At 33.8% G+C, this 15,099-nt stretch overlaps 1 protein-coding gene across 1 annotated transcript in view; it reads right to left on the bottom strand.

Annotated features, from left to right (window-relative positions):
- Nucleotides 1–233: 233 nt before the first annotated feature.
- LOC115890487 (protein sprouty) overlaps nt 234–15,099 on the bottom strand; it is a gene marked incomplete in the record, with an annotated part of 264,701 nt that continues 249,835 nt past the window's right edge. Inside the window, 1 exon segment of the mRNA XM_030910727.1 lies at nt 234–6,034. Within this exon segment, the coding sequence (XP_030766587.1) occupies nt 5,244–5,951 (708 nt within the window).

Genomic DNA, 15,099 nt, shown 5'->3' with positions numbered 1-15,099 from the left:
GTGTCTTTCTATCCTTCTTTTAACCTACATATAATTAGAGTTAATTTTTGGCAAGTTTTATGTCAATTTTTAGCCAAAATTATCAGCCGTCTTTAACGCCGTTTTCTTTTCGATCGTACGGTAGTTCCAGACGAGTTCATCCCGAGGGGTGTCTCACTTGGGTGAAAAATGTACATGTACTGCCAAAATATCATTTTACTGCCAAGCGACTGCCAATGACTACGAAGAAGAGTGCTTATGACTGCCATGTAATTATTATAGGCGACTGCTGTAAGACTGCCAATGACTGCCAGCGACTGCCAAGAAAATGTTCAGGTAATTCCAATAGTGAGACACCCCTCGTAAATTCCTTATTAATTTTTCAGTTAGAAAATTATACATCATCGTTCGTCATTTTAAAGGTAACTTGACGCCATTTTTTTTCGATACTATATACTTCAAAAATGTGATTTTTTTTATTTTGATCTACATTTTTTTACGTCTACGCACAGCGGTCTAAAAAACCGGCACAACATAAATAAACAAAAAATTTAACACGACCTCTTCGATACTAGTGACATTAATTGATTAGATTAGAAAGAGGTGTACAATTTTTTTTAAGTTCGCTTATACATATAAAAATACAACAGGAAGCACCAAAAGATGAATATTCATTTTTTTTTCTCGGAAAATATATGTATAATATATATTTTTATTAGTTGTTAATAATTAAACATTAACTTGTATTTGAAATTTGGCTTTAAAACATTCAGTCGATTATGCCCCGCCTTCTATGTTAGTTTCTCAAAAATTATACAAATATACAGGGTGTACAAGAACAAACGCGAAACAATTAGAGATTTAAAAAAAATGAGATTTGTCAGTTTCCCTACGAAATTATTTGCTTGAACAGGTAGACCCAAATCACAATATTTTATTCAACAATACACACTAAAAATTTGACATTTGGTGTGTGAATGTCATAAACCTAACCAAACCAAACCAATTTATTTGGTTAAAAATATTCAATTTAAGACAACCTTGCACAAAAAAGACCTATTCATCACAAGAACCCAGAAATTATCCAAAACGTACTTTGTTTTGTCAAAATTTGTCAGAAATTACGTAGAAAAATATAATAAAAATACAATAAGCACTTGAATTTAGAAAGTTTTGACCCTACACAATTTTTTCTACAGAGAGCTCAACAATAAAAAAGAAAAATCCATTATTAGTAATTTTAAATTTCATTAGAACTGTATACTATATATTGTGATTTTGGTTCAGCCTATATAATGAAAAAATCTTTGCAGAGAAACGCCAAATCGAAAAACTTAATATAAAAAAAAATATTTTTTAAAAAATCAACTTTGGAATTTTTTCGCGTTTGTTCATTATACACCCTGTATAAAAACGGTTATTCGGAGGCATTTTCTTATTTTCTTCTTTTATATAAACAAAGGCTTCTTCTCTAAAACAATTCAGTTTGTATAATATGTTCTTCGACGATAATAATACATACAACTTCTTAACAATAACACACTTTCGAGTACAATTAATTCAATTCATAAGTAAAACATCAATGATACATTTATATTTGTTTTTCATTCATCACACTCGCAGCAACACTTTTGTAGGTTTAAGAAAACGCACTGGCTAAACATCCGCCGGCGGTATTGTCAGTGTATACAAGAAAAATACCGCCAACCGGCGGTATAATATTTCTATATCTATAAATGTCGATGGAAAATTGAATTAATCTGTCATTGACGGCGGTATGCACTTAACCGTAACCGGCGGTATACTTTATTTTAAACATCAAATACCGCCGAAATCATAATATAACCCTTCATTTTTTGACTTGGATTGAGCTGTGGTTGATATTTGATAATTATTATAAAAAAATTGTAAAACATTCAATTTTAAAATCAAAATATTCAAAGTAATCAGATACACATTAATCAAACTGAAAAAAAAAGAGTGAAACCAAAGCAATCAAAACGTGCTGTAAGTTTATGTTTGAATGCAATAAAATGTAGTTTTACTTTGGCAACAAAAAGTTAATAGTGGAACTTATGTTGGAAAAAGGAATAACACTTAAAATTTGGTAAAATAAAGGCGGTATTTCTGTTTTTGAAAAAATATACCGCTGACCGGCGGTATTTTTTTATATTTTTAGCATAAACCGCCAACATTTACCTCGTTTTTCGGCGGTATTTACGTTAATAAATATGTAAAACCGTCTAACGGCGGTATTTCTTTCATCAATTATGTTTACCGCCGGTAATAATTTAGCCAGATCGTTCCGGAAAATTTTAAAAAAGGTATCGATTTTAGAGAAATAGCCTGAAACGATACATTTAACTTTTGCGCATTAATAATATACTTAGAAGTTTGTGTATATGGAAATCTTACAATTTAATATATTTCTAAGAAAAGCGTTCTTTCATTTATTTATATTTATATAACTATCATAAGTCGTACAACCCTGAACGTTTCCGCCTTTTATAATACTTATGTACAAAAATATCATCTTTGTTTTTTAATTTCATTAAATAGGTACCCATCTGCCAAAGGTAAGATACCAGAATACAGGGTTATTCAACCCACAATCCCTTCATTAAAGGTTTTTAATAGCCCAAAAATACACTGACAGACACGAAAAATGGACACCTTAAAATTTCCACGTAATTTAAAGTGCAATGTATTTTGTTCTAGTGAGCCGATTTTGATTTTTTTTAAGCCAAGAAAAACAAAATGTTGTTATTTTGGTGAAAGTTTGAAACACCCTGTAGGATGGTTTAACAAAGTAACGAATTTATAAACCACTTCATCATCAAGGTACATCTTTTTTCGATATTTTATTTTTTGATTCATCTCAACAGTTTTAGTTTTGTTGGAGATATTTGCTTTTGAACAAGACAGTAAGGACTCACAGCAATTTTAACGTACCAAAGACATTCCTTTGGTTTTGGTTGTAATCCACACATCTATGAAATAGTATCTATTATTTTTCTAACATCACTGTCAATGAAAAGTATTATTTTATTATTGTATGTTGACAGTTACTCTAGTAAAGATAGTTTTAAGTCCAGAAGAGATATATCATCTATTATTGTAAGTAGTATACATTTATTTTATAACTAGTTGAAACCTGGCGCATCCGCCACGACATCATAGGAAAAAAATACTTATTTTTTTTAATTAAATGAAAAACAAAAAATCCAGCGACGACAGTTATTAGGAAGAGCCAATTAACTATCTTTTAGTAAAAAAGGCAACTTTCTAAAGCAAGTCGTTACTTCAGTAGAGACGATACAGATAAACATTAGCATTTTATATATGTATAGATAATTTATAAATAGAACAGCGATTCTAACAAAGATAATTCGTTAGTATGTATGTGTTAATTAATTCTGTCTCTGTGTTTTTTGTTGTATATCTAAAACTTTTTTATTTTTTCTTATACTTCTATACATTTATATATATAAGCCATACCAAATAAACTTTTATTTCTAAAAAGAGGCTAAAAAGTCATTCTAGAACAAAATATATTGAACTTTACAATACATGAAAATTATCAGTGTATCTCCAAATCTTCATTTATTAAATTAGAAGTATTTGTATATTAAAAGATTCTTTAGATCTTTTAATACAATATTATCATGTTTTGTTTCATTAAAAATACTAGTATGCTCGGGAAAAAACGACGTCACGGTGATCTTTGAAACGCGAATCTGTGATAATTTCTGTCAAAAGTAAAAAAAGTATTTTTCATTTTCCCACTCTCAAGTATTTTTTTAATAATACATAGGGTTTGGCCCGATAGAAATTATCGTCGATTTGAAAAAATGGTACTTCAAAATATACATATTCCGGTATCTTACCCCTTTACATAAAATTACTCTCTGCACAAAATTGAAAATTGTATAAATAATTGTATACATTCGCATATAAAAAAAGGTCAAAAAGAAAAATTTGTAATAAAAATTATATAAAAACAGAAAAAATCGTAAATTTTCAATACACCTCCGTTCGTTAATTTGAAAATTTGAACCTAACTGACTGCCTGGATGTCGTATCATAAAAAAAAAGAAACAATAAAACAGAAACTGATTGTTGCAAAATCGTCCGTGTTGGTGCTTGGCATTATTATCATTAATTAAATTTGCGTAACAGAGAAAGGTCAAGTCTGTAAGGAGAAGATAAAACAATTAATTATTGTGGCAAATAGATCTCACTGTAGGAAGTAAAACTCAAAATGTAATAAAAACTACTTAAGTGAGAAACACTCATATTTTTTTATTTCAAAGTTCAAATATTTTGAAATTGATTTGAGGAACGATTTCTACATATACAAGATGTCTTTTTAATATTTATATTCATTCACTTATTTATTCCACTAATTACGAGGTTCTGAATGAAGTTTAAGTGTCATTCAACTAAAATGCCGGATCTATCGTTAGAACTACAATATGAAAAATATAAAGAGTTTTGAAATAAATAACACGTATTTACTAATATCTTTATACTTTTATTGCAGTTTTAACATTTTATAAGATTCTAAAATAAAGTCACGATCAACTGTCAAGAACTTTAGTACTTAACATAACAATAAATTATGCTCTATATACTATTTCTAGAAAAATAATTGTAATTAGAAAAATTTAGCAGCTATACAAACTTCTCTTTTTTGAAAATTTGTTAAAAAATATTACTTATTTAAAACATCATTAACGTGTTTTTTAATACAATAATAATCCCTCTATAATCGCTACGAATTATTTAATTTGACCATACAGCACATCACGAATTTGACAGATTGTGTAGACAATTTGACAGAATTGATATACTTACATAATCGAATTTATAGACTCAGCGTAAGATATACAAATTTATTTATTATAAGACATCTTGTATATTATTATGGTCGTTAATTTTTAAGCATTAAAAATGATTCCAGATACATTTTCTAAAGTCATTTAAGATTATTTTGGTGTAGTACGTGAGAGGAAAGCGAAGAGCAAACAAGGCGATTATGCAACAATCGTGTCAGATTCCAAACTGATCGAGTTTTAACAATAATAAATAAGTTAGAGAAAATCGGTAAAAAATAAATTTGCTGGAAAAAAATGTACACAAGTGTTATTTGTAGGCACCAGGCACACTCGAGAGACACTCTCGCGCCGCTTCTCGGCGCTGGACTAGATAATACTGGTGACCGCAGGGGGCGCGGCGGCAGTTCTATATACACTAGAAATAAATTAATCGTTCGCCAAGAGCCGCTTATCCGTAGGCTGCGGCGGCTCCTTGGGCCGGCAGCGGCAACCCCGCCGCGAGTTGCGCGCGTACACCAACTCCACAGCGCGCTGCGCCCCACGCAGCGGCCAATACAGCCACAGGCAGGGCAGCGCGCACGTCAACACGGCCAAACATCCCCACCGCGCCGCGCGCCTATCAGGCCCGCAGCCGCAGGGGTCGTCCGCGCAGCTGTTGCCCACGTCGTCCGCCTCGGAGCAGTGGTAGAACAGGGCCTTGGCGCAGCACAAGCACGATACGTAGTCCACCACGGTGTCGGGCGACAAGAGACACGCGCCGTTGCACGCCCAGCGCTCTGGTAGAGGGCGAGGCGCCCTGCAGGTGGCGCAGCGACACCGGCCGCAGTCGGCGCACATGATGGAAGGCCGGGCGGCCGTGCACTCGGTCGTCTTGCTGAAGGAGAGGGGTTGCTTGAGCACCGCAGCCTGGGGCGGCGGCGGCGCGGGCGGCCTGTGCACCGCCGGCAGGAGGGCGAGAGGCGGCGAGGCCTGAGGCCCTCGCAGTGGTGTCTCCACGTACTCATTGTCGCGGCGGTCCGCCTCCGGCCGAGGCTCGGACAGCGAGACGGGCGCCGCCGCGCGTAGGGGAATGCTTATCGGCACTAGAGGGCGGTTGCCGCGCTGGGGGGCTGCGGGGAATCCATGCTGATCCATCCCCGGCCCGGGGGCGCTTAGCGGTTCGCTAAGGCGGTCCGGCCGATGCCGTGCGGGGCCGTCATCGCTGATGCTGCTGTACTCTGTAACAAAACAAAAAAATACTTTAATATCAAATATTCAAACCATTTACAGCTTATAAACATACACTGAATATACAAATATATTGTCACAGTTCAAAACTTCATAGTGACAAATTTTCTATTTTTCTATCAATAGGTACACTGCTTTAAATACTGGAAGTAAACTAGTTAGACGCCACTTTCATTAACACCTACGAGTATTTTTTCTAATACATATTCTTAATTTTTACAATAAATTTATGTTTCGACCACATATTCGGTATCCATCTAACAGTAAACCAAACCGATAATTTCTACTCTTTTCTTTCTAATCTTTAGAAAGTATTCAAACTTTCTATTTCGTTAATATTTTTAAGGTAAATTTTCGGGTAATGAATGGAGTATACTTAAAATATGTAATACATAATACAGCATTAACCTATAAACTATAGAACATGCTAACCATTGATTATGTAGTCTTTTGGTTTCACCCTCCGTTTCACCTCATTATGTAAATGCGTTTAAGCGATAATTGTAATTGATGATTCAGTTAATTGATATTCGTATGAATTCGAAATACGGCAGAACTAGATAATTTTTAAAATACAATCGTAATATTCAAGAATTTGTTTTAGGTATTCAACATGAAGTAATAAACTATATGTAGATTAAACATGGAATTCTATAAAATTGTGGTCGTATCTCTAAATTCTATCTTTTTACGAAAACGTTTTATCTATAAATTATCCAGTGATTACCACAAGATTTTTATAAAACTTACAGAATTTTTGCACCGTTGCGTATTACCTTAATTTGTATTAAACCGTTGGAAGATTCCCATTCAACATTAATCATGGATCTAAATTCTTAATAATGTTATACATACAGCGCCAAATGTTAGATGCGCAGCCCCATCTATTTCCCACCAGTCTTCTGCATATCATGAGAACATTTGTGGCTTTGCTGGTAATGTTCTTAATATGCTTGTTCCATAGAAGTTTACAGTCCAGGGTTATTCCCAGATGTTTGACTTCCTGCGAGGGAGTATTTCTGTTTCATCTAGATGGATTCTTTTCAAGTTTTTCAGACTTTGCTTTCTGGTGAATGACACTACCGCGGTTTTGTCTGAGTTGATGCTCAGGCCGACAGTCCTGCACCATTTTTCAGTAATGCATTATCCTCTTTGGATAATATCACACATCGTGCCTTCATGTTTCCCCGAGTGATCATGACTATGTCATCTGCATACACTATATGTACTAAGTTAATCTGATCTTCCCATATGTTTAAGAAGAAAGATCTTTAACCAGTGTGTCTTGCCTGTCCTCACGTATGGAGCTGAAACCACTTACTTTGACAAAAAAGAACATACATAGAATACAGGTCATGCAACATAGAATACAGGAAAATGGAAAGGTCCATGTTGGGAGTTACACTTAAAGATAAAATACGCAATCATACAATACGAAATCGAACAGGAGTAAGAGATGCGGTGATATCTGCCTTACATCTTAAATGGAATTGGGCAGGACATGTGGCTAGGATGACAGGTGGATGGTGGACAAAGAGACTTGTGGAATGGAGACCAAGACACGAGGCCAATAGAAGCAGAGGACGACCTCCTAGTCGATGGACAGATGATATTAAGAGGGTGGCTGGAAACTGGATTCAAGTGGCACAAAATAGAAAGAAATGACTAGAGTTAAGGGAGGCTTTTGTTCAGCAGTGGATGGTATAAGCTAAATGATGATGATGATGATACACTATGCAGTGTACTCCCGCTCTCTAGCGGTCTTGGTCTTCTCGATCGTCTGTCTTGGTCTTCTCGATCATTTCTTCAACTTGATTCTTTACTACTCCGAGGCTGGTCCATTGGGACCTAATAAATCCGACGTCGCCGCGGTATGGGCGCGGGCGACACGCTTCTAAAGGCCTTGTCACACCTACGCGTCGGCGGTCGTAGGACGGGGTCCGTCACCGTCGTGGACTAATACGTCCGCGCGATTTTTATTCGATTAACGGTCACAAGAAGGCAGAAAAATCGGGGTTGGCGGGGTTGCGTGCGTGTGTGTAATAGTTCCACGCGAAGAAGGAAGAAGGCGTAAACACTGAATTATGCCCGCACATATGTATATACGTATACGCATACATAATGGTTTGGTTTCTTGGTATTCGACGGCATGGTGGGTTTCGGTAAAAAAATAGTCGTTTTTAGGATGATGGATGCAAACGGTTTACCGTTAAATATATTAATAAGATTTTTGATTATAATGTGCACTGATAAGAACTAAGAACAGGGATATTGTAAATTTGTAAATTGTTTGACAAGGCTTTGACAAGGCTTTGAAGGCAAAAGTTTATTGCACAAATGGTTGTCGGCGCACTTAGGGATGAGGTGTTCTGGTGTTTCCCCATTTTCGCGACAAAATCTGCATTCGCCGTTGTTTCTTATCTTTGACATTTCTCGGTCGTAAGTCCTGAGAAATTTCTTGGAGTGTCTTAAACCGTTGGAGGATTCTAATTCCAGGTAATGAATGAAGTTTTCCAAGTTCTAGAGTTCTGCTTTAAGTGGGTTTCCACTTGGTAAGCAGAACCGGTTCTAACACATAGAAAATTAATTTTCTACGTGCCATTACCCAACCCTGGTTTCAACTTCTTATTGTAAAATAGAATGAATTTTACTGACAACTTTTACAAAATGTTACTCTCATTAGCAACTGCTAACTAAAAATCCTAAATACAACGCTACGTTTTTATCACTCACAATTGCTGTAACAAAACCGAGAACAAAACAGAATAAACCTGTATTAAATACGCACTCCCAGTTTAAAGCCCATTCTACACAGGGCCTGTATTCTGATTTTCTTACGTAAGAGTTTATTCACATTCTACGAACAATTATGTTCATTGTCCAAAGACAATTCGGCATTTGTCTTCAACTTTAATTACATTTCAGTAGACAATTATCCATGAATATGGGTAAGAAAACCAACATTACAATTTATAATTAAAACAACACTGTCTCAGACTAATAAAATTCTATGATGATTCTCACTCTAGGGCTGGCATTTCTGGCCTTGGATGCCGATTTTCGTGTGTACGCAGTAGGCTTGTGCCACTTGAAAATTTCAAAGGAAATTTTCATGTCGCCAACTTTTCCAATGTGAAATTTTCATATTTTAAAAAAGTGAAATTTCATTGAAATTTCAAGTGAAAGTTTCAATTCGAATTTTTCAGCATGGAGGTGAAATTTTCAGAATTGTATCGTGAAATTTCAACTTACAGGTGAAATTTCAAGTGAAATTTTTATAAACCTCGCGAACTCCTTTATCGTGTTCGTATGTCGACCGTATCGACGTAAGTATCGATCGTTGATTTGCTCGATTTACTTGCGCGTCTGAAGAGGACCGGCGCGGCGCGGCGCTTGGCATTGACAAATGAAAAACGTAGATGTAGATAGATAGAGGTTATGATTTTCGTTGAAAACTTTGAATAAAAAGACTAAAGAAGGAGCCTATCAAAAATCTTAGGTCCACCGCGATGGGCCTCAAATATGGCCGACTTAAATTCCGGTTTATCAGTGCCGTTCTAATTTTATTTAAAAAATGTAAAACTATGATGTAGGGTAGACGTGGGGTAGACTCAATATTTTTTTTTTATTTTACGTTGTGAATAAATGTTGGTAGTTATTAAAATTGCTATAAAAATATAAAATTCTAATAAAAATAGATAAGTTATAATAATTATTTATAACCATAAACATCCGATACGCTACTGAAGCAGGTAAGTCAAATTGACGTATCTAAATTCTTTGACATATAATCTTTGACAAGTAGTAAATAAAAGCAAAAATGCAAGAAAAAATATATAATTAGTTAATTTAAGTGAATTTCATAAATGATCGGTTTACTACACGTATGTATATTATATAGGCACTTATTAGCAAAAAGTTGTTCCGTTATTTCACTCGATTTTTGTCGAGATCTACCGCACGCTACACAACCAACTATTTTAGAGTCTTTTTCAACAAATCGCGATAGTGTCACTGTTAATTTAAGTTCTGCCACAATTTCCATCTAGATTTACTACCTTTATACAACTATCAGTAGTAGAATAAATAATAAATAACATAAAATAAGCTCCGTAAAGACTGACAAATCCACAAAATTTCAAATCAAATTCAAATGTGTCAAATGAATCGTCAAACAGAACTGTCAAGGATCCCCACTCTAGAATCCTTTTTCCGCCCACCATGCATGAATACATGGATAGCATTATGCTCCTTCCTTAGTCTTCTTATTCAAAGGTTGAAAATGTTGATGTATTATTAGATTTGTTATTTTTGTGCATTTTTTGTGTTTCACATTTCATAAGGTTTATTCTGTGAGCTGTATTCTGTGTTGATTCCAATTTTTAAAGAAATAATGGTTAAGCCCAAAAATAGTATTTGGAAATATTTCTCTAATGATCTCTAATGCCAAAAAAGTAAAGTGCATATTTTGTAATGAAATTCATTACAAAAATGCAATTCGTTTAGAAAAACATTTTTGTAATTTTAAAACAAAATTGTAATTTTCATGAAATTTCAATGAAATTTCCAAGGTGAAATATTTAATTGTCAATATTTCAGGAAATTTATAAAATTTTCACTGAAAATTTGAAATTTTAAAATTTTCACTGAAATTTCCAAAATTTCAATCTTTCAGTGAAAATTTCATTATGAAATTTCAACATAAGGTGAAAAATGAAATTTACCCATCCCGTACGAAGAGTACGGTCAACATAAAGACAGAATGCAAGTATTTTCCAAGCGCATGGAATCTAGCGTCAGATTAAGTGGTTATGTAATAATTACTTCGTATTTTTGCTCTCTCCGACTTACTAGATTGCCATAGCGATTCACTCATATACATGTAAACGCCGACCCAAGGTTTCGCTAGCCAGCAGGGTATAATAATTATAGAAATTCATCATAATTTATTCGTCATAAGTTTAAAGAATTATAGATTTTTATTATTAACGTTGTCAAATCTCGAACAAAGGGATTATATTAAGTCTGTGGTGAAATGAAACTATAAAATAAACAGTTTCTTTACATTTTGCTTGAATATGTTAGGTCAAAACAAATCAATGTATTTTATATCATCCCATGTACATGCAAATAACTAAATAAGCCATTTCATAGAGCTGCAATATAACAATGGATACAGTGTATCTAAATAAATGATGATCTTGACATTAGCAGTAGGTATGTTATTTCTAGAATTGATTTAGTTTGCACATTTTTGAAAATATTTGCAACATCACAGTTAATGAAGGTAAGCGTTCTCAGATGCGAGTGTCGGTAGGTCAAAACAGCTGACACTTCAGATTTTATTTAATATCATTTAAAAATAACTTTAAAAAAACGATTAATATTAGTACCCAACAAAAAGATATATTTTTTTAAGTCTATACATAGTGTTTTTGGAAGGAGATTAAAAAATAAGTTTAAAAATTGCGCTATATTCATGAAACCCCCTGTATATATAATTATATGGATGTTTATCGGTCGATGACTTCCTAAACGATTGCCTTCAAGTTTATTTTCCGTTGACAAACATTTACCTATCGATAGCTAATATTTTCTTTTTTATAATAGATACATACATAGGCATCCATACACAAGAAATCTTATTCATCAAATGGGTGTGTGTGTGTAAATCTTACAGATCGCTACGCAGCCACTATCCTCATCTAACAAAATATTACATATTTTCATACCTACAATCATTACACTCACCGACATGAAAAACGGGCCCCTTAAAATTTTCATGTATTTTAAAGTTTTATACAGGGTGTTTCAAAACAAATGCGAAAAACTTCAGGGGGCGATTCCTTCTTCAAAATAAAGGGTAGTTTGCTTCATAAACGTTGGGTCAAAAGTCAACCATTAGGGAGATATCGCGGTACAAAGATGGCGGAAAAATAATGTTTTTATTTTTTATCTTGAAAACGAAAAGAGATAGTCTAATGAAATCTTATGGGAGCATTACTGTTACGAAAACACACTTTCTGGTAATTTTTTCACTTTTTTAAAATGAGTGGAAGGGGTCTAAATAATACCCTTATCATTCTTGTTAACGAAATTTAAAGAAAAATCTTGTCAAACACATGCAAAAAAATTGATTTGGATAGCTTGGTTTATTTAGAAACTTTTTTATCTCTTGTGTTTCTTTGATAAAACTCGCGGATTTGAAATTAAAAAATAACATGTAAAGCATTACATATCAGGATCAAAGACATTTTTAGATAAAGAATCTAGTGATAATAACGATAATAATAAGAATCTAGATAATAACGTTTTGTAATGTCAATAAAATAATATTAGAAACATCCTAAAAAGTGACAGCGGCCGGCTAGATTTTTTCCTAAAAAAATTAGAGCAGCCCACTAGATTCTTTATCTAAAAATGTTTTTGTCCTGATATGTAATGCTTTACATTTTATTTTTTAATTTCAAATCGGTGAGTTTTATCAAAAAAACACAAGAGATAAAAAAGTTTCTAAACAAACTAAACTATCCAAATTAATTTTTTTGCATGTGTTTGATAAGCTTTTTTTTAATTTCGTTAACAAGAATGATAGGGGTAGTTTATTTCAACACCTTCCACTCATTTTAAAAAAGTGAGAAAATTACCAGAAAGTATGTTTTCATAACAGTAATGTTACCATAAAATTTCATTAGTCTATCGTTTTTCGTTTTCAAGATAAAGAATAAAAACATTATTTTTCCGCCATCTTTGTACCGCGATATCTCCCTAATGGTTGACTTTTGACCCAACGTTTATAAAGCAAACTACCCTTTATTTTGAACAAGGAATCACCCCCTGAAGTTTTTCGCATTTGTTTCGAAACACCCTGTATATTGTGTTGTAGAGGACCGATTTTGATGATTTTTTAAGCAATTTGTACCTAAATTATTTGAACTCTTAGTATTTCTTTCTAAATTAAATATGAAAATTGTCATCTGTCAATTATACGAAGGAAAATATAATGTTGATATTATGGTGAAAGTTTGAAACATTCTATGGAGTATGTTAACAAAACAAGGAATTTAAAAATTATATCATCAACAATTTATCATTCATCTAGGTGTATCTTTTCTCGATAGTTTGTTTTTTGATTGATCTCAATAGCCTCATTTTTTTTTGGAGATATTCGGCTAAACTAACATTTTTTCATATTTTTAGCCGACCATACCAACAGATATGGTAGGCCATTAAGATCGGCAAAAAAAAGTTTTTTTAATTTCACATGGTTTGATAACTCAAAAACCGCTAAACGGATTTTAACCAAATTTGGCACAAAAATATTGTGACACCCGAGAATCTGGCCATTAGTTTTTGGTGGGGGTGGGGTGTTGGTAAGGGGTCATGGGAGGGGGTTAAAAATTTTAAAAAATCGTAACTCCAAAATTACAGTAGCTAGCGAAACGCGGTTTTCAATTTAAGATTAGGAATAATATTTGCAACAAAATTTGTAATAACATCAAAATCAGTCAAAGTCGCAGTTTTTGAGATAAAAAAAATGGAAAAATTCCTTTGCTTGAAACTAAAAGAACTGCCTACCAACTTTTTATTAACATATTGCATGGGCCATGCTACATTAAAACCATGCCTTTGCTTTTGGTCCTGGTCAACAGACCTATAAAATAGTGTTTATGGGTTATTTAATTTTACTGTCTTTGAAAAATCATATCATTGTCAGTTACTCCAGCTGATACTACTTTAGAGTCCAAAAGTTCATCTCTACCATTTTCTGACCAAATTCTGATCAATTTAAGCAGCAGTAGCCGATAATTCAGAAAAAACATCTGTACTAAAGTAAACGTCAATAAACAGTAATAATATTGATTGAAAAAATACAAGATTTGCAAAAGTCTCGCAGCAAGACCAAAACTGAACCCTGCAAGACCAAGACTACTTAAATACTGAAAGACGAAGACCAAGACCAAAATCAAGGGAGTCTTAGGGAATCTTGACGTTGATCTTGCATTTGCCCATCACTATAGGGCTACTACAGACGATCGTCTTAAGAACTGCCGTCAGTCTTCCGTTTTACCTGACAGACAAATCTGCCAGGTAAAACGTTATGTGTGGACTGACCTTTAGTCTACTGAAATTAGAGACAACGGTAAGTATAATTTTTTTTACGTAGCTGAGACTGTTTGACAGAACTGAATTGCAAAGTACCTGATGTTGTGAACAGACCCTTAACCAAATGCATAAAACCCATATTACTAAGAAGTTTTTGGTAAAAAACTTGAAATCAAATGCATAAACCCATGTTACTAAGAACTTTTTGGTAAAAAAACTTGAAATCGATTAAAAACTAAGTTATTTACTACGAACCTTGCTGCGACCGGTGTATAGAATAGAAATTCACTGAAATACCTTCAATAGATTGATTTATTAACATTTTTTGCACGCTTATTTCACTCACTCACTATATTTCGCCTTAGGTTTGTGACCTTGTAAACTGAACCGCGCAAGAATAAAGCGGATATGCACTTAACTTTAAGTAAAACGTTTTAGAATTATTACACAGTCGACATTAGGGCTGACCAATTAACATAAAATATCGATATTAAGGTTGATGTGACTGCGTTGGACATCTATAGCTCCTATAATAAAAAAAACAGTGTCAAGGGCGTGGCGTGTCAACAATATAACCGATGGATACTAGACCTACTGTTACAGAAATCTATATACAGGGTGGTCCGAACTGTATTCCGGAATCTTCGGCTTAAAAGCTAAAATAGTCCAAATTTTTTTTGAATATACCAATTTAAAATTAAATTCCAGCTTAATAATTGTTGTCCTATGATTTTAGACACTTTCTCAATTTGAATTTGTATAAAATACTCGACATTATCTCGAAATTAATAAAACAACTAGCGATAAGAAAATGCAATACAAAGACCAATACTCTTGCAGGATCCAGTTTTGGTTTCGGTTTTGTTGTAAGACTCACTGCAAGTCCTGCACGTTTTTAATAAATTCTGATTAAAGGCGACATTCTACAAATAAAATATTTTCATGCTGA

The sequence above is a fragment of the Sitophilus oryzae genome, unplaced genomic scaffold, assembly GCF_002938485.1.
Source record: "Sitophilus oryzae breed Bouriz unplaced genomic scaffold, Soryzae_2.0 scaffold_866_pilon_pilon, whole genome shotgun sequence".
Classification (NCBI taxonomy): Eukaryota; Metazoa; Arthropoda; class Insecta; order Coleoptera; family Curculionidae; genus Sitophilus; species Sitophilus oryzae.
The sequence above is the reverse complement of the archived record's forward strand: the minus strand, read 5'-3'. Positions and strand labels throughout refer to the sequence as shown.